This window comes from Tribolium madens, unplaced genomic scaffold (genome assembly GCF_015345945.1).
Source record: "Tribolium madens isolate multiple individuals breed KSU strain unplaced genomic scaffold, Tmad_KSU_1.1 Scaffold_97;HRSCAF=244;Tcas5.2_LG3a, whole genome shotgun sequence".
Classification (NCBI taxonomy): domain Eukaryota; kingdom Metazoa; phylum Arthropoda; class Insecta; order Coleoptera; family Tenebrionidae; genus Tribolium; species Tribolium madens.
In genome coordinates this window covers 6,416,130-6,437,402 of record NW_025401069.1, presented here as the reverse complement: position 1 = coordinate 6,437,402, position 21,273 = coordinate 6,416,130, and the positions used below count along the sequence as shown (strand labels likewise).

Here is a 21,273-nt window from a genome sequence, read left to right as displayed (position 1 = left end):
AATAGAGAGGTATTTTTCTTATCATTTTCAAAGAACATCATTATCTTCTTATTTTGCTCAATAATTTATTTTTTACATTGTAACAAAATCTCAGGTTTTGTGTAAGATTCAGAAAAGGAAAAATTGGATACCACGCAAAATAATAAAAATAAATCTTTGAATCTCTCATCGCTTTTTAAATTTTTATTATTAATATTTACTAATTAATTGATTATAAACATCGAAAAATGTAATTTGAAAGAAATGAAAATTTATATAAAGCATAACATAAAATTACCTCTTATTTGGCTTTTGAGAATTTTTTCTATGCATGCATAATTATAATGCCTTTTATATAATTTTTTTCTATATTATTTCTACACAAAAGCACACAATAAGCCGCCCGTCAGACCAACACTTTCCTCCAGTTTCTCCTCCAGTCCTTGCTTACAAATTTTTAATATTCCGCCTTTTTTATCTCTCCTCAGTCAAAATGTATTTGCGGCCTGTCTAATTCCGCATCGAAATTTTGTCAGCACTTTTATTTTCTACGTTCTTTACACGTCGTATTTTTCTCTGTTGGTGTTTTCACATTTCTTCAACACAGGATATCCGCTTCTTTTTACGCCTAACATTTATAATATCCTGTCAGCAAGATTTCTAAATATTCTTGGTCTGATTTTTCAAATCTGCAAACTCGTATTTATTGATATTTTGACATACATCGTTCTTAAAACCTATTTTTTACGCTTTATTCTCCAGAAATCGAAAAAAAAAATTGTAAAGAATTTTACGAAATCAGTTTTGAACTTCTAGCATAAAATTCGTCTGCTGAATAAAATTTTAATATATTTGAATATTTGGTCGTATGCAATGTGTTATTACCGCCTAGTTATACTGCGTCGTTAAAACCCACAAAGCGGAAATGTTGAAAATTTATCTATAGTGCACAATATTAAGATTGTTTGAGTTGAATTTAGTTCCTTTATCTGTAAAATCAGTAAAATGTAATTCCGCTTCACACTTATCATCTTTTTTAATGAATTTCGCTTATAAAGATACGTAACCAACAACTGCATCAACTTGGCTTTTTCCTTAGATTCATCAGTTTCGCTGCACAACTTACTTTCAAAGAAACTTTTAATCTACCACCTATCCGTACAGTTTGTTGAGTTAAACTAAGTTTACAACAGTAATCAGTGTTTACAATTTATTATACCCAAATTTATGTTAAAAAATAGCAGTAGGTGTAATTAATGTAGTTGCAATTTAAAGAAAATAGAATGGTCAAATTAAATTCACAGCAACAGCACAAAACAGCTTTTAGCATTTGCACCATGTTAACAATTAACAAGCTTTGTGCACGAACCTGCAATGTTGTGAAATTATTTTGGACATCAAGGATAATAAGAAGTTAATAATGGGGTATAACGTTAATCCAAATGTAAACTTCTCGCCATATAGAGGAAATGTAATGAAATGGTTATGTTCCTAGTTTTATCTACGCCTTATAACCCAGTTCATATTTCACCTGCCAAACCTTCTAAGCTCTTTTCGGATGGGTTGATTCGTTATTGCGACAGGCTGGATGCACAGCCTGAAGGTATATTGGGAATTTAACCGGTGCCAATAATATTTTGGTTATCACGGATTTTATCTAGGTATAACAGCTAAACTGCAATTATGGAACAAAACTGTGAAACAATCATTTATTTTAGAGTATAACCGACTACTTATTTTTTACCACGGTTAGCTTTTACATCTTCTAAATAATGTTTGATAAAGTAAAGAGATGCTTTTTAAAATTTTAAAATAAAAAGCTTTTAAAAACGGTTTTGAACTTCCCTCTTACGATCCTAATCAACGTGTCACTTCTTGAAATTACAGTTTCTGGCCATTTGGCCACATTAGATTTACTATTGTTTTGTGGTTATTCAAGTATGTAATTAAGCCATATGTGCAAAATATTTGCACAATATTTGGATAAACTATCCTAGGTTTTAACAAAGTTTCTTATGCACGAGATATACTTGCGATGTATCGTAAGAGGATTTTTTTAAATTGTGGTTTATGGTTCATGGCGAATGATTCTCTTTAGTAAGATTAATTGTAGTTGTAATTTTTTCTTATCCCAATATTTTTTTTTAAAACATTTTCTATTCATGTGTGGGGATTTTTCGAGTCAACGTAGAATTGAAATTCTCTTGTTTTTGAAGAATTATCTCACTGAAATACTTCTCTTTTATTGGTCGATTAACAATTAACCATACTCATAGACTTAATTAAATTAAAATTATTAAAGAAATTTAAAATTTCAAAAGTGAGATTAATTATTTGGCCAGTAACTGTACGTATTACTCGAAAAATCAAAGGTTATTGAAAACGTTCAATTTTGAAATGAAATGATTATACAGAGTGTCCGGAAAGACTCGCACTTCCCGTGTATCACTGGGCGATGCCCTAGATAACAAGAAAAATGTTAAAAAAAATATCTAAAAATTTCGAAGTTATGGGAGTTTATTTTGCACTTCGACTCTATTTATTTCTGTTGGAAAAATAATTTTACAAGTTTTTTTGCTACAGGCTATTAGAAGAGAAAACAAGAAAGCTGTGTCCTAAATTATAATTCTGTTTAATGTTATTTGTTGCTTTTATTAAGAAAAATTTTTGTACCTTTACCAAATTATTATAATAAAACATATACAAGATCATCAGTATTATTAAATAGACATAAAAGAATTGTCTCCTAAAGATTACGTTAAAGTAGCAGCACAAAAAGTATAGTTTTAAAAGATTTCATTTATCACAATTATCAACAAAAGAACAATTTTAACCAACTTTTGTTATTCATATTTAAATAAGCTGTTAAAAGATGGTGATTATAAAATCTGTCAAAATATTTCAAATTTTTAAACATTTCTGTAAACAGAACAAAATAAAATATTTTTGCTTTTTACTTATTAATAGCAAAGAATTTAACTAAGAAAAAAATAGCTGTAACAGCTTGTATTCAGATTAGGTGTAGCAGAGAATAGGAATCATTAGCTAAAGTTAACTTCTCGCGGTGAAAATTGCAGATAAGCCTCCAAAGCCAGCAATTATGTTGTGTAGCAACCGATTGGGAAACAATTATCAAATTATGTATTAGAAAATTACCTGCAAACTGGGAACTTTCTTATCGCCACTCATTATCTGCGACCTTACCAATCAAACACTTTAATTAAAGAACCAAACTATAGATGGTTATTTTAACAGAATATTTTTTTTTTCTTTTTAGTCGTGACAACAGTTTTCTCTTGATACAACGTACAAAGAAAAACCTTTGATGTCACACAATGTTACAGATTTACAAAACAACTTTTAAGTAAAAGAACTTTAAAGACGATATTTAATCTCTGCTGCAGTTGCTCGATTTACAAACATTTTAGATTTTATACAATGTTTTTTTTCTACGGTGTCCGTCGGAATAAAAAGACATGTTCATATGAACATATGAATACACATTCACTTGTTTAATAAACAAAATAGGAAGCTTCTACGTTATTCGTTGCTGTTTTGAAAGTAGCTTTAAGCGAATAATGTGGAATGTGTTCAGTTAGTTAAGTAAGTGCATATTTTTTGAACAACTAGGTAGACGAGGCAAATAGAAATTCTGTGTTTCTGTTGTTTTTTAAAATCAAGGTAATGCTAAAGAAAAAAGATATGTAAGGTGGCAGGTGGCACTCGAGAAAAGACATTATAATGTATATTCACGAATAAAAATTTGTAGAGATAGCGTCTCAGTTTCAGTAAATATTCGATAATAATTCAATTTGCAATATTTTATATCAATAAAATGTAAAATGTAATATTTATTTGAAGCAACCACACTTTGCAGAAGTTGCAAAGAAAACTATAATTTTAATCTTATTGTTAGTTTAACTTAACTTCTTTACACTTGATGTTACTTAAAAAAAGAACTTGATTGATTAAACAAAAATAAAGTTAGACAATTGCGAGGCAATTTTAAAACTATAGAATATTTCTTATACATGTACAGTTAGTTTTAGTTAGGAACCAGAATTTATTTTCAAAATACATAAATAACAATAAATGGATGAAATGGTATTAATCATAGAAAAAGCAATCAACTAGTGCGTGGTATCCTTCCTCCGGCTTTGTTCTAGATAACAATATGATACCTACAAGTGTGCACAAAATATTAAAAACAAATAAGACAAGTGTAAATAAGAAAAAAAAACTGGGAAACAATAAATATACAATAAAAACAAGAAAAAACAACAAAGGTGTAAAGTGTTTCACAAACAGTTTTTTTAAAGAAAACGATTGTTTATTATGAGGAGTGTAAAGCATAACTAATAAGTTACCAGTAATTATGCTGTTGCATTATTATTATCAAGCTTTTGTTGGCTTTTCTCCAAATTAAAAATTATTCAATTGTAAGGGTAGAAAGAAAGAATTGCTAACGACTTTTTACTATTAGTGATTTGAGATTGTTATATTAACTATAATTCAGATTTATTTAAATTTAAAATTGAGCTTTTGTCAACTCGTAATATTCTATGTGCTTTTCAAATATTTATACAAAATTCGTTACGTGCTTCCATATACTGAAACTTCTGCAGTAGTGCTATTGTATCTGTGTACGTATATATAGATACTCGTATGTGATCTTTGGATGTGCTCAAATCTGCAAACACATCAGAAATTCAATACACCCTCGAATTTGCTCAGTGTAATTTGATGTTACAACACTCTGTATAAAATAATTGAATTGCAAATTTCGAAACGGGTTTATCTTGGAAGAATAATTTTTTTATGAAATACAAAAAACTGAACTGCTGTTGAACTATTCGACTTAGTTATTTGCAGGTATTATTAAAAAAATACGAATTCTTTGAACAACATATTTAGTAATCGACAAAATAATCGTTATAATTTCCTAAGATGAGACCTCTTCGAAATTCACATGAGTCCTTGGTTGACTCCGTAATAAAACAAGGCATATTACTGAAAAGATTGAAACCTTTAATTACCCTACCAAGCATTAAATTCGTATTTTTCTTCCAAACTTCGTTACTTCCTAATTAAATCGAGTTCGTCTTTTTGTTCTCTTGTATCAGACTTACCTTTTAATTTGGTTTCGAGCTGTTTACTTTTTCGATTCACATTAAATGACAGAAATAAATCCCAAGCGTTATATGCCATAGGTTAACTGCGTGGGGAGCCAGGTGTATACACAACAAATAAAGAAAGAAAAAAAACTTATACATGTGAACTGTAAAAATAGGAGCAAGTCGTCAGTTCCTGTGTTGGCTTTGAAAGTAGAAATAGAACTGAAACTGAACAAAGTGCTTTATGCCATGAAAACTGACACTTCTCGGTGGTGAAATATATCAGCTTCTCAGAAGTGGTAAAAATAAATATCTCAATTTAACGAAATGAGACAATGTGATATTATTGTTTTTGTCTTTATATTTACTGGGGTATAAATTGCTTTAACTTTTCATTCCAAGAAAATAAATTAATCAACCCTCTATGTACATTTTTTCATAAGTCCTCAATTTTTATATTTCGACTTGTTACGAAAAACATGCTGGCAAGATAAAAAAAAACAGTTTTTAATGTAAAGTGCAACCAGCTAATGCTCCTACTTACGTTATTTTAGAAAATAATGTTAAAACTTTCTGACAAGTAGCTTGCTTTGTGCACCAACTTTTTCCCACTAATCAGTCCTAAATTATTAAACATACTTACGTCTCACCATCTGCTCATTTACAAAGCCGCATTATCTTCTTTTATTTAGTCCCAGGTGTTTTTTATATCGATCATATGTGGGCGGAATGCATAAAAGTGAGTACCTCTTTCATCCCGATCACGCCAGGTATGAGGGCACTCTGCACAATGTTTAAAAAGCCGTTAGGGGTGAAATACAATACCATTTAGTGGTTTCTCAGTAAATGGACATTAATTAGTAAACCTTGTCGTATTCTGTTACACTTCAGTCCAGCGTGTAGTTGAAATAAAATGTCGTATATGGATGAAAGAAAAAAAAGAATAACGCCCTTCCAGTTAAATTGCGCATTTTATGTCTGAATGTTCAATTTATGAATACAACACTCGACGCTTAATTTTAAGGTTTTTGTTCGTGTTGGAATGGTTGACGTTTATTCATAATTAATTTTATTAATTGCAGCCATTTAAGAATGTTGGATAATATTTTGATTTGGATTAAAATGTGCTATGGTATGCATACGACTGCTGAAGCGTTAAAATTTAATATACTGCAATCGCCAAATTAAATCTAATTTAATAGTACCTAATGAACTTTTCATTTTATGTAATTAACTAAATTACATCATTTCACTTAGTTTATTCAGCATTGTTAAAACCAGACATAAAACTTCAAATTAAAGAAAAAAGCAGTCACAAACGTTGATTAAAAACAAGGTCTATTCATTTTTTAAATAAAAACACACTGTATTGACTTTATCTTTTGTTAAGAGCTTTTGTTTCATTCATTCAAAACAGCTTTTAGCGTCATTTTTTTTCCATGTAAGCATTTCTTCAACTTTAAGGAGTATAGACGAGTGTGCTGATAAGTATTATTCTGTTGTAAAGTTAACAAATAAAAGCAAAAACTTCTAGTAGAATAGTCGAAGTGCAGACGAACCGACAATAGACTACGAGTGAAGCCATGCAAGGGGCCGTTTATTTAAGAAGATAGGCGATTTATCGAAAGTTAGTTGGTCGACTTTTGATAAAAGCCTTGTATGTTCATTCTCAGGACTCAATTTATTGCCTCTTTAGACGATTAGTAGATTTTATCGTTGTTTCAAAGCAATGTTTTTCTTTAGTGATAAGGACAAACATTCAATCTAACTGAATCTGAATTTAAGTGCACTAATCATTTTTTCTTTTTATTTTATTTTGCCACATTTAGTGTCCACTAGCAAGAACTGGTTTTGAGCGCTCTTGTTAAAGCATTTTTAATAAAACTAAACTAAAGAAAACTAGAATTACAGACAAAATAATATTTACCATATGTATTCGTTATGTATTTAACTATTTTTTGAAAAAGCAAATGAACAGTTTATTTTCAATAAACCAAGAAGAAATTTATTTTTCATCTTCTAGTTTAAAACTGCTTAGCTGTCTTAGATTTTGAAACAAATTTAGTTGATTTCCGAAAATGAAATTGAGTTAAGGCCATTTCCTGACTTTATGCGCTTTACTGATTCAGAGTTTGCATTCCACTTGGTGATTTTAGCTCTTGCATTACATTTAATCTCCGCAACTGGTAATCAACGATTACGAGTATTTATTAGTTAAAAAATGTATTATTTACATGCAATACAAACTTTTAAAAAATATGGTTATTTAATAGTGTTTTTTTACATTCAATTATATTTATTTTATAAATCACATTTGGAGAAATTGTATAACAAGATTTTTGACAAAGAAACGTCTTCATTTTTTCTGGTTTCGATATTTATATTTCTTAAAGTTTAATTAAATCTATAAAAATTCCTATATGGTTATCATTCTTTTGAAGTTATTTGCTCACTGTTTGCATTGGACGATTGTAATTTTCCTTCAAGTGCACAATCTAAACTTGAGGTAACACGTGCTCCAAAAGTTTGACATTTATGACACATTATCAGTGCACTTACTAACCTAAAAATTTGACGTAAAATGACTTTCATCAATGCTTTTCTGTCCGACGAAGAGAAAAAGTATGAGTCAAATAACTCTTCAGAAAAATCGTCTTCAGAAGGAAAACAGTGGGGCTACGATTTGTATCCGGAACGTCGTAAGCCCGACACTAACCCCAGTTCAGGCGGACTTCTAGACAAAAAAGGCTACGAAAACATCCAAAAAATAAAATGTGAACGCAACGTTTATAAGTGCATTAAACAAAGCCCCATAATTAAATTGATGATGGGGGCATTGAAAAGCTCTGGATGCCCTGTGGACATTAGGCGTCACATCTCTTGTGAAGAATGCGACTCCAGTGTAAGTGGTGGCTTTGACCCCGTTCTAAATCAGGTAGTGGTGTGCCAAAATGGGGTGAAAAAGCCCGCACATGTTCAGGGTGTTTTATTGCACGAAATGATCCATATGTTCGATTACTGCCGCCATGATTTGGATTTCAAAAACCTTGATCATTTGGCGTGTACTGAAATTAGGGCTGCGAATTTGGCACATTGTAGTTTTATGTCAGCATGGGTCCAGGGAGATGCCTCACTTTTTACTATTAAGGCCACGCATAGTGATTGTGTTAAGAGTAAAGCGCTTAGTTCAATTCTAGCAACTAGGAATATTTCCACTGAGGAGGCTGTAGATGCGATAGAAAGGGTGTTTCCCAAATGTTATCGGGATTTGGAACCTGTGGGGAGACGGATACGGAGGAATTCTGATGATATGTACAAGGCCTATACAGAAGGGTTCTATTATGGATATGATAGTGTTTAGCTAACATGTTATTTATTGTTGTACATAGAAACATTTAATAAATATTTTAACACGTTACACTTAGAATTTAATTTGCTACGGTTGGTCACAGGGTTATTTCTATTTGTTTACATTATTTCCTACATTATTATCATGTAGCCCAGATGATTTTCAATGGTTCTTAGTTTTTTGCAATATGAATTTTGATAAAATCTAAAATCGATTTTGTTTTTCTCGTGAATACAGAATATTTTAAGTTGTTTAAGTATACATGATTTTGCAAGAGAAGTACACATTTTTATACACTCCTTATATAATTATGATAATTGTATTTTATAGAAGAACACTAAAAAAATACACTAAATGCGAGTTACTAGAATAATTATTTGTCATGTTTGAGAAATTAATACGTATTCTACATATGGACATGCACATTGTAGTTCAATTACATACTTATATCTACATAAAAAAAATTCAAATAAATTTATTAAAGTACGTACAACAATGTTAATAACAACGGAACAATTAATCATAAGAGTGATTCAAAACAGCTAATTTCAGATAACTATTGATAATTTTTCACATTTTTCGATACAGTCAAGAAAAAACTTGATTGTATCGAAAAATGTGTTATCTAAAAATTTCTAATACATTAATATTCTACCTATATTATAAAAGAAAAGCAGACAGAGATAGATCTAAAAAAGAAAAAAAAAAGTAAAACTAAATCCCAACATATCAAATATTTTTCCGACACGTGTTTCGTCAACCATGTTGGCATCATCGCTACGCTCGATATACCTTATACTTAATAATAATTGTGGGATTTAGTCTTACTCATTTTTTTATTTCAGTAATTGTAAAAAAAGCACCTTGTATTGAAATGTCTCATTACAAACAGTTTTGGAAACTATATTTTGAAAATAAGAAAAAATGTTACAATCAACGATACAACGTCATACTTAATTTGACTTAACAAAACTTAATCGCTGTTATTCATCCAAATTGTTACCCCAATCGCTACGCTCGTTCTTAAAATTCATTTAAAAAATTAAGCTTGATAACGTGCCCGTTAATCAAAAAATATTAAAGTAGAAGTATTATCACCATGAAAAAATCACAACTGTTAGGATAACCATGATTGTCCAACTGAATTTTTTAAATAACTTTTATAAATTTTCTAAAATATACACTACATAGTATAGTAACTAACAGTAACTATAACTAATTTTACCTTTAAACTAATAAAATGGTACAATTTTTTACAATAAACAATGAGAAGCGACAAGAATTGACTAATCCACGATGCGAGAGAGAATTAGATTTTGGTGTTGCAACATTTAAACAAAAGATTTAATAAATAAATTATTATTACATATGTATATTAATTTACTTAAGTAGCATATTTTTTTAATGTTGTACATAATTTATGTCATAAGTAGTTTTCATAATACGTATATCTGTTTGAATGTAATTTGATATTTTTATTCCACCAAAAAAGAATTGACAAAATAAAACTGAGCAAAAAACATTTCAAGGTAGAAAAGTATGTCAGAGTAGGGATCATGTCCTCTATTGAGATCTCAGAAATTTGGAAAATTATTTTCTCATAGTTTTTTAAATATTTTTCCACCAACAATCGATATTTAAAAAAAATGCGAATTTTCAGTTCTGTTAACAAATCACTTAAACTTTTCCCACTTTGTATAATATCACATGAATTTCGTCTGCAACTGCACAGCACAATTCCTTTATTTGTATTCAATAAAACTTTACGTATAATGTGTTTCCATTCCAATGAATTTCACACAAAAAAACTATTAACACGGCCATAAAAATTTTACGTTACCGTACCTTAAATAAATTGTAAACTGGGCGAAAAAGTCTGCAACTACTGCACTCATACTAGATCAACACTAACAAGATCTATTACAAATATTATAATATTATAAATATTTTTAAGTGCTAAAAAATTTGTGTAAAAAATGTAATAATTTACTAAAAATTTAACTTTTATCACATTACAATAATAGTTTAAAACAATTAACTCGTATTGAGTAAATCGGCAATCTGCTTAATAGTACTGAGATTTTTATACATATACGCCTTTGTCTCCCACAGCATTTTGCACAACTTCTCATCCGAAGTTTCATTCATTGCGATTTCCTCCGACATTTGTGGAGAAAACCGAAAATATGGTACTCCAATCGTAGAGCACCAGGCCCTAGCTCTATCCACGACTCTCCCATCACTGGCAGTTGCCTATTTTGAAAATATTCTTCTAGTGAAAGGATTATTAATTTGAAAAACAAATTACCTGATCGACTAAAAGTGTTCCCAAAGTTGAAATACCCGTATAAAGTTTCACCCCGTCGAAAATACTGCCAGGAAGAAACACATCGATATCCTTGACGGGGGTTACGGGGATTACCCCTGTGCCTAAACTGACTACCACGGAGACCGGGGCGGCTTCCTCTTCACGACCAACTGCTTTTAAAGCTAAATGGTGCTCGTGAATTTCAGACAGGGCGTCCAGTGTGGGGTTGTTTGCAATCAAACCTCCGTCCAGAAAGTACCCAAATGCTCTGAATTGTAAAAAATGAATATCAAAACAAGACACCACATTCTTATTTTTGTTGAATGATCTTGTATTTGCTTATTTTGGTTCTAAATACCATCGAGTGGTTTTTAATTGCCCTTTCATCTTACATAAAAAATCTCGTCAGTATTGTTTCAGATCGAAGTGTTCTATGACTTTGAAATTAAGTTGGTAACATAGACTATCAAATTTAAACGTCACATTTTTGTAGTCAATTGTCATCCATTTCCGAGGGGCGACCGTTGGCATGGCCGTCACCTGACCCAATCTGATATCACGAATAATTCGGTGTTGCCAACTTAATTTCAAAGTCACAAGTCACTTTGACTAGAAACTATCGAATCGAATAGATTAAAACTAAAACACATAAAAGAAATCGCTTGGTGAAAAAATAATCTAATTTTAAAACCTCTTTCCTGAAGTTTTGAGAAAACCTAATTAAGATTTGATGTTTTTTTATGTGAAACTTCTTATTTAGTTTGACCACGTTCGTAATGAATGCTTTTTGGTATTGGTATTGGTAAAAACTGTTTCAAAGAGTTTTGGAAGTGTTAACTTTTGGATAGACGTTTTACAAAAAAATTAAAAAAACATTTATTAAAAAAAAACCTAAAATAATCGAAAGATTTTTGAAACAGAATAGACTTATTCGCAAATATTTGTTATTATTACGGAGAACTACATACTAGGAGGCGAAACGAGATACAAAATTGCTTGATTTTTTGGACCCAAAAAAAGTAGTACGGCGGAGTAAAAATGAGGGCGCTTAGAGCGTTTTACCGTCTCAGTTTCAAATCGTTTTTAATTAATTTAAATTCAACCAGTTTACTAATTGCTTGGAAAAAAATGCAGAAATGTTGAGATTTATATTCTTAATAAGCTGTAAAAAACGAACCACTAAATTTTTCACGAGGAATATGAGAAAAAAATATTTAAAATTCAAAATCTGTGCCCCGTTTCGTGTTTTTCAAAATGCTGCGAATACGGTTAAAGATACAATAAAAATGTAAGAAAGAAAGTTGTAGAAAATAAAATTTTCTAGTAAAAATTCTGCGACACCATACCTCTATTGTTAATGGTTTAGGCCTCAAAGACGTTCAAAGCCGCTCAAGCGACGGATCCATTTCATTTTTACTGGTGATTTAGTGCCGGGGGGACACTTTAATTAACGCAATTAAAAGCTAAACCGTTGAAGATAGAAATATGGTGTCGCAGACTTCTTCGTAGCAAATTTTATTCTCTACAATTTTGTTTGTTACATTTTTTTTGTATCTTTAACCATATTCGCAGCGTTCTTAAAAATATTAGGCGGAACGCAAACTGATAATTGTTTATAATTTATTTTTAATACTGTTTTCGATATTTTTGAAAACGCTGCAAATACGGTTGAAGATACAAAAAAAATGTAGGAAACAAAATTGTAGAGAATTAAATTTCCTACAAAAAAGTGCGCGAGACCATATCTCTATCTTTAACCGTTTAGGTTTAAATTAATTTTCTGTCTCTTGACCACCGGTAAAAATGAGCCATTCATTGAAGATAGAGGTATCATCTCGTCGACCTTTTTCTTGGAAATTTCCTTCTCTACTTTCTTTTTTTTATTTTTCTTGTATCTAACCGTATTCGTAACATTTTCACAAATATGAGACGAGGCGCAAATTGCTAAACGTTTGAAATTTTTATATATATAGTTTTCAATAAAATTTTTGCATTACCTTTATCTTTTATTATTGAGAATTTAATGCTCTATCTGCCTTTATTTTTTATTTGCGTTTTGCTCACCGTTATGTAAATACAGCCATTTATTTTATTAAAACTTGAACGGAAAGGAACAACTGCGCTATCTGGCCTCGCTAACGGAACTATCGAGAACGGGAACGTTTTGTTTTACATCGTGTCGTATCCGTAGTTATTATTCAAGTATTTTGTATGAATTCTATTAACTGCAAAAATTTCACCTGAAATATGTCGGAGCAGCCCCCGTAGCCCTCCCAACTTGCCACACATACTGCTCTTCGGGCGGTGGCGGCAACTCATACGGCGAATTATGCTCAACTTGCAAAATATCACTTGGACTTTGATAATTCCTAAACAAGTGCAACTCGACCGGTTTCCTATCGGCCAGAACCCCCGTAACCATAACTCTCGGATGCGTAATATTCGCCATCACAGTTTCCGCTCCGAAGGTTTCCTTCAAAACGTTTTCCAACGGTTCACTAGCATACGGTCTTATCCCCACAAACGTAAGCTCCTTGATGCGAAAATACAAACAAAGACATTCTTTCATTGTTTTACCAGTTGCAATCCCCAACGCCAGAATCCCTCCAGTGCTAGTCCCCGCTATCCAATCAAAACAATGACTGACCGGTTTTTGCAGAACATTTTCTATTTCTAGAAGCATTTCCACGAGGACCAAACCTCGAATTCCGCCGCCATCCATGCATAAAAGGCGCCCATTTTTGGGTAATTTCCCATGTTTGTACTTCTTTGAGGCAGTTTCCATCGCTGCCACATCGAGCATTTGGTTTAAAACATCGCGATTGGTGGGACCGATCACCGGTGGAGGAGGAATGCCGTCGTATGTACCCCCGTGGACACACCCATCGGTGCAATAGGGGGTCCCCGGGGGACACCGCTGTGCCCCAACGGCGTGCAAGTAATACAAAATTTTCGGTTCTTGCTCCTTCGTTATAATATGTCTCGGGGAATGCCCCGCATTATTCAAAATATTCAAATCGACTCCGAAAATAATCAAACACTGAATTATCGATATGTTTCCTTGTTTGACAGCGAGATGGATCGGTCGGTTTCCCTCTGCGTCCCCAATGTTGGCATCTGCTTGCCGACTAAGAAGTGCAACGACACATTCGAGGCGATTTCTCATGATCATGATGTGCAAAGCTGTTTTTTTGTCGAAATTTAGAGAGTCTATGTGGCAGTTCATGTCGACTAGAGCCTCGATTACTTCCCGAGAACAGGCCCAATGTAGAGGTGTACCCCCCATCTTCATGTCTTCCTTGTGGAGGCTGTTGGGATGGCTTTGGAGGTAGTCGCCGACGTAGCCGGGTAGGACGTTGTCGTCTACTAAGCCTGAGGTTTTGTTTACATCAGCTCCTGCCAGAAGTAGGGCTCGGACGCAGTCGGGTTTGTCGGCTTGACATGCAAGGTGGAGTGGTGTGTAACCGTTTTTGTTACGGGCGTTCAAGCAGTTTGGGGCGCTTCCTTGAGTCAATGCCTAAAAATATATCATATTAAAACTTTTTACACCTTGTTCACATATTTTCAATTTCGTTTAAATTTGTACCAAATGACAATAAAAACGAATCTAAGAAAGTATTACCTACGTTATTTTGTACCTTTTGTAAACATTACATTTTGAGATCTACCTTAAAAAGTGTTAGTGAGTTTTTATATAAATTGATTAAAGAAATATCTTACAAATTTTTACAAAGAATACAGTAAGTTAAAGACTATTGTTTGAAGCATTGAGCAAAATTAGAAAATATTTTTTAATGATAAGGATGTAAGCCTTTTAAGTAAGTTATTATTATGGCATTTATTAACTCAATATGTAAACATATGTTTTGATTTTCATTTTTGATTGTCAATTTAGTGTATAAAACTTTCAAAAGCTCCCAGATACCAATAACATTTGCTTGATGATTATCGAAAAAGTTTACATAAAGAAATTGATTTTTGGATTTTCTTTTGCATTACCTACACAACGTATTGTTTATACAGGGTGCGCCAGAACTCGCGCCCCAGAGAAAAATGCCATATAAGGTAAGATTCCAGGAACATGGAAAAAATGTTAAAAAAAAATTATCTATAAAAATTTCGAAGTTATGAGGGTTTAAAATTTGCACTTTGACTCTATTTATTTCTGTTAGAAAAATAATTTTCCACGTTTTTTTGCTATAGGCTATTAAAAGAGGAAACAAGGAAGCCGTATCCTAAATTGTAACTCTGTTCAATGTTATTTGTGGCTTTTATTGGCAAAATTTTTGTCTCTTTACTAAATAATTGTAAAAAAACATATACAAAATCATCAGTATCCTTAAATAGATATAAAAAAATGTCAAATGTCAAAAGATAAATGTCAAAATTTTTTGACAGAGGATTTTTTAAACATTTTTTTCATGTTCCTGGTATCTTACCTTACTTGAAAATTTTCTCTGGGGCGCGACTTCTGGCGCACCCTGTATAATTATAAAACATTTTTTTATAATGTAAAATGAACAAAAACAAAAGTAGCTAAAATGATAATAACTTGGTCATTGTACCTATAAGAATATCGTAATTAAATGTACAGGGTGTTTCACACAACTTTACGAGGCTTGCGCCTAATGTACGCACCCAAATCACTGTTTCATTATAATAGTCATAAACTGCAGTTTTTCAGAAACAATTATCATTTGTTCTATCAAGAGACGGTATGAATATGATTCTAGTTTATCTATTTTAATCACTAACTAACTAAAAACGTAATTTTTTAAAGGGTGAACAAACTAGAGAAGATTATTCAATTTTTCAAAATTTGTAATCGAGTTCGTATCGGAATATATATTATTGATTGCATCTTACAGGCGCAGGCCTCGTAAAATTACGTGAAACATCCTGTATAAACAAAATAATTGTTTTTCTTAAACAATAAATTAAAAGTTTTAATAAAAATGCAATTACATAATATTCCTTGTTATTAGGACAAAAAGTACCAATTGTTAATAAGAGCTTTGTACATTGATTAACAGTTTTTATATAAAGATTAAAAAATGATTTATTAAAAATCTGAAAATGTAAATTATGATAAGAGCTGGAAGGTCATGTTATTAACCTTTTTGGTCTTGTCTAATTTCATATCAGCATTTGTGAACACATTTTGTTTTATAATTCCTCGGTCAAATTGACGGCAAATTTAACCGCGCTTAAATCTTACCGAAGCACTTAAATACGCCAAACCAGGAAATAATTATAACAAGAATTTTTTTGGTTTAACTATCAACTGAGATCACGCGCAACTAAAACCAAGATATTTTTTACTAAATCTTTAATACAGTTCATTGAATTGTAGTTTATAGTAAATTTTTATCATTATTATTTCAAATCCTTTTTATTGATTTTATTAATTAATTAATTGTGCACAATTTTAAACGATGTACGCTTTTTAGAAGCTAAGGTAGCATAATAAACTGCTCCACAAAAGTTAAGAAAGTCGCATTATTTTACAACAAACAAATGTTATTCTTCTAAGCATTGTGGAAACCAGTAAAAACAAAAAAGTAAAAAGATATATTCCTTTATCTCACTTTTAATTGATTTTTTTTTAATAATTTATTAATTTAATAAATTATTGCAATTATTGCACACTTCCTTAACTTTTGTGAAGCAGTATATAATGTTATTTGCATAAGAAACTAAAGTTGAAACTTTAAAATTTGAAATAGTATTCAACAATACAACCAACATTGCAGAATAAGCATGCACACTTCACGGACTAATTCGTAAACTTTACAGTTGACTGATAAAGTATTTCGTAAACGATAACTTTGTTTTTCTGTTATGTTCTAATAGAAATAAACATCTTGTAAATAAAATGCCAACGTTCGAACTATGAACTTCATAAATACCTAAAAAAGATGTTCTCATTTTTTATTGTTTAAGCGAGTTATTAAATAGAATTTTCCCATACAGGAGCAATATACGGTCACGTCTTTTGCAATTTCATCGTTTTTTTGTTGATACATGACATGATTATTGTATTATCTTATTTTAGAATTCTATTCTATTGATTTTATAGTTAAATATAATTTTATTACATCGTACATTTCAATATTGTTTTTTATTGTTTAATAAATATTTTGCCCTACTTTATACTCCCACTTTTAGTTTTATATTCCTTCATTGTCATTAATAAAACTGAAGATAATAATCTTTAGCACTCCCCTAGACTCATCCAAGCAGGATTAATAAACGAAACTCAAAAACCATAAGAATTAGATTAAAAGAAATAAAACACTTACTGCAATGATATCTTTGGTAGTGCTAGCAGCATAGTGGAACACTGAATCAGAGTTATAATCAAGATGTTCCAAAGAAGCATTTGCAGCAACCAAAACTTGTACTGTTTTCAAATTCTTTGTGGTAATAGCAACTTGTAATGGAGAGATTCCAGTTTCATCATCAGTACTATTCAAATAATTATTAATCCTAGGATCTTTAAAAGAATCATAGAGACTAAAATGAGCAGCCAGATGTGCCAAATTCCAGGAGGGGTGTTCAGCAAGGACATCACAAATCTTTTGTAAACCTTGTGCATTGTGCATCTGAAACAAGATTATAAATCAATTGAATTTCACAATTACAGCAATTTTACCTCTTTTGAAACCTCAACAAAGACAGGTAATTTATCCTTCAGGACACAAAATTTCACTTCAGCTTCATCAAGAATTGGCGTGCGGTATAAACTGTAACAAATCCATTTTTGAAACAGTTATTTAAATTGTTTAGTGCCCCAAACCTGTATGTTTGGTGTAAGCTTTCAGTGTATGGGCGATGGAGGACTATTTCGTAAGTAGCCGCTTTTTTCTTGTCAACATTATTTGCTGGGAGATACAGAACCAATCCATCTTCACGTAAATGAATCGCTCGATCCGAAAAAGTGTCTGATCTGGCTTCAAAAACTTTGGTTGGGGGAGTTTCTGAACTAAGGAAGCTACGTAAAACTGAAAAATCAAAATTAAATCCAGGTACCTATTATCAGAAAAGAGTGAAAGGGGATTACCATTAAATCCTTGGGCAAACATTTTTTACAACTTAATATATATATTTATAAGTTACAAACACTAATCACTCACTGAGATTTACTACTGATCATTGTCTATTATTTGGGAAATTACTATCACAGTTCAAGGTTTGCTTAAATGAGTAACTGGGAGATTAGGTTAAATCACCGGCACAGTAAATTTACATTTGAATTAACATAACATTTATTGATCGTCTTATTTTAAAGCATTTTCTTCATTTACTCAGTGGAAATATGTTTGAAAATGAGAAAAAAATGGATTTTTCTTTTACTTGTCAAAGTAGAAATCTGTACTTTGACATTTGAGAAACGTCAACTGGTTTTAGGTTAGGTGCAAGACCATTTGTTCGTTATAATAGTGGCGTTAGCATATAATGAGCAAATTCAGAATGTTTTCCGACGAATTTGAACAAGTAAGTGACTCAAACACCTAAAATTTTAACTATTTATCATTAAAGCTACATTGTGTGCTAAAACTCTTGTAAAAAGCTTTGTAAATTGTGACCATGTGTCTCAAGCATATTTGTAAAAGTGTACAATTAATACCGACCTACATGTTTTGCATGCACCATTCCCATAATTAGTGGTAGTAAAATTGCTTAAAAATTGACAATAAATTGAATAGACACTGATTTTCATTTATTTCAGGGTTATGATTACAACAGCTATGATGAATATGGGGCTCACACAGGGGACCCCAACTTGGATAATGAATACAATAAACAGCACCTAAAGATGCCGGAAATAGTCAAAAATTTCTTGATTTATTTCCGCAATTGTGTAAATGAAGGTTTAATCTTTGAGTTGCAAACTTTGTATGAAACTTCATGGCCAAAACTAACAGAAGATTATTTCGAGAAGCGTCCCTGGCCAGAAGAATCAGAAGTGTCTGCGTTAGTCGACAGTGATCCTGTGAGTAAATCCACAATTATTTTACCTTCTGAACCGATTTCTTGCACATCCTTTATTTTCCCTTTCACTTGATCTAGTATTTTACCCCCAGTTTCACTCTCTTGGACCTCCTTAATTTTTTCCTTTACGTGATCAATACTTTCTGTTCCAATGTCTTGGACGTCTTTAATTTTTTCCTTCACGTGCTCACTCTTGTCCTTTATTTCTTCAGTGATTTTCTCTTTGAGCTCTTCCTTTTTGCTAAGTAGTTGCCTTTTGTAATGCTCCATTGCGACTACTGGAAACAATATCGGGGACAATAAAAAGGAATGAGTTTTATTAAGTCTTTAGCAAAAGGACACGTCAGAAATGACCTAATTACAGAGACATCCCATCAATATCTATGATTTTTTGATGCTTATTGATTTCAAAGTTGTTGCCTAAATACCTGTTTAGTTATGTAGCATAGATGAACAAATTGAAAGAATTCACAATAATAGAAAAAAAAAGATAAAATTGCTTGGTTTATAGAAATACCAATTCATTATGTTACTGTAATATTGAATTTTCAATTTAGAATTTTTTGCCCCTTATTTTCCAATTAGTTTTTGCTAAACCAATTTAAAAAAATAGCCGAAACATGTAGCTAGTACATACAATAATAAACTTTGAGAGAACAGAACCTATGAAACTATTTTTCCCTTTATTATAACCGCACAAAATTCACAAAAATGCCTCAATAATAAAAATAAAAAAATGTATTTTCATGTTTCGTTGCAAAAATATAGTGTGTGACCTTTCTTTTCCAGGTTTTCATGATCCTTTACAAAGAGCTCTATTTCCGCCACATTTACGCACGCATTCAGGGGGGCCCAACCCTTGAGCAACGTTTCAATTCATTCTATAATTATTGCGACCTCTTCAACTACATCCTAAGCGCAGATGAACCTGTGCCTCTGGAACTCCCCGACTTGTGGTTATGGGAATTAATCGACGAATTCGTGTACCAGTTTCAATCCTTCGCGCAATACAGAGCCCGTCTTCAAAAGAAAACAGCTCAAGAATTGGAGACTCTAAACTCGCACAATAAAGTATGGAACGTACTTTGCGTATTGAATGTACTGCATTCTTTAGTCGATAAGAGTAACATTAAACAACAATTGGAGGTTTGCGCTAGTGGGGGAGACCCCGATTCGGTTGCTGGTGAGTTTGGGAGTCACTCGCTGTATAAAATGTTGGGCTACTTTTCCCTGATTGGGCTTTTGAGACTTCATTCCCTACTTGGGGATTATTACCAGTCGATCAAAGTGTTGGAAAATATTGAACTTCACAAGAAGTCGCAATATGCCCACATCCCGGCTTGCTTGATCTCAACATCGTACTATGTCGGATTTGGGTACATGATGATGAGGCGCTATTCTGACGCTATTCGCACTTTTTCGTCGATTTTGTTATACATTCAGAGAACCAAACAATTGTTTGCTTCGAAAAGCTACCAACACGACCAGATTAACAAACAAACCGATCAAATGTACCACTTGTTGGCCATTTGTTTGGTTTTGCATCCTCAATGCATCGACGAATCGATTCAACAAACTCTGAGAGAGAAAAGCTACCACGAAAAAATGTACAAGATGCAATATGGCGACCTCCAGGAGTTCGAAAACTGTTTCGTTTTCGCCTGTCCTAAATTCCTTTCTCCGTGTCCTCCACCAGTCGATTCCATCCCTGATGACTACTCAAAAGAGGCGATCCGCCACCAAACTCAAGTTTTTATGGATGAAGTACAGCAACAAAAGATGTTGCCGACTATCAGAAGTTACTTGAAGTTGTACACTACTTTGCCTATTGCCAAATTGGCAACTTTCATGGCACAGAACAAGAACAGCGAGGGCAAGTTCGACGTTGATAAAGAGACGCAGAATCTGTTGATTCATTTGTTGTGCTTCAAACACAAAATGAAGAATGTGGTGTGGTCGAAGGGGTCGTCGGGGTTGGAAGGAAAGTTGGAGAGTGGCTCAGAGGTATTGTTTTTTTAATTGTCAATGTTTTTTATGAAACAAAATATTTTCAGTTGGATTTCTATATCGATAACGATATGATCCACATTGCCGATACGAAGGTGGCTCACAGATACGGCGATTTCTTTATAAGGAAAATTTTAAAGTTTGAAGATTTGAATAGAAAACTTCACAATCTTAAATTGTAAGTGTGAAGTATCACTTTTGCATTCGACGAATAAAATGGAATGAAATAATTTAGGTTATTTTCTTCATCTTTCTTTGGAGCTATTTTTCCTTCATTTCCTAAACTTAAAAATGGAATTTTTTCGCACTTTTAACCTTGAATGTCTATGTAAATTTAGAAATGGTGGTCTAAGATAAACTTATTATAACATCACTTAAGTACGAGTATCATTGAAATTAATTAGGTGGTTTACTCACTGTGAAATCGAGAGGAAAGTCTTTTATCATTATCATTTAAGTAACAATAATAATAATCAGTCATGTGTGTGAAACAATACGTAAGTATCATTTGTTATTATAAA

General features: G+C 32.0%; 3 protein-coding genes across 4 annotated transcripts; 2 read left to right on the top strand and 1 right to left on the bottom strand.

Annotated features, from left to right (window-relative positions):
• The first annotated feature begins 7,631 nt into the window (after positions 1-7,631).
• On the top strand, positions 7,632-8,511 carry LOC123015140 (mitochondrial inner membrane protease ATP23 homolog). The gene has a single exon (XM_044414647.1). The coding sequence runs from the start codon at positions 7,675-7,677 to the stop codon at positions 8,452-8,454; it is 780 nt and encodes a 259-aa protein (XP_044270582.1). The 5' UTR covers positions 7,632-7,674; the 3' UTR covers positions 8,455-8,511.
• On the bottom strand, positions 8,451-18,454 carry LOC123015136 (85/88 kDa calcium-independent phospholipase A2). Of its 2 annotated transcripts, none has more exons than XM_044414635.1 (7): positions 18,385-18,454; positions 17,550-17,754; positions 17,406-17,496; positions 17,053-17,355; positions 12,991-14,267; positions 10,751-11,018; positions 8,451-10,695 (listed from the first exon to the last, which is right to left on the bottom strand). In XM_044414635.1, exons 1-7 carry the CDS (start codon positions 18,410-18,412, stop codon positions 10,477-10,479), a joined length of 2,391 nt encoding a protein of 796 aa, XP_044270570.1. In that variant the 5' UTR covers positions 18,413-18,454; the 3' UTR covers positions 8,451-10,476. The 2 variants fall into 2 exon arrangements, with proteins under 2 accessions (XP_044270570.1, XP_044270573.1); XM_044414638.1 differs by lacking the exon at positions 18,385-18,454 and adding an exon at positions 17,814-18,363.
• LOC123015138 (eukaryotic translation initiation factor 3 subunit L) lies at positions 18,099-20,982 on the top strand. Its single transcript, XM_044414640.1, has 4 exons — positions 18,099-18,247; positions 18,483-18,746; positions 19,535-20,749; positions 20,800-20,982. Exons 1-4 carry the CDS (start codon positions 18,209-18,211, stop codon positions 20,932-20,934), a joined length of 1,653 nt encoding a protein of 550 aa, XP_044270575.1. The 5' UTR covers positions 18,099-18,208; the 3' UTR covers positions 20,935-20,982.
• The last annotated feature ends 291 nt before the right edge of the window (positions 20,983-21,273 follow it).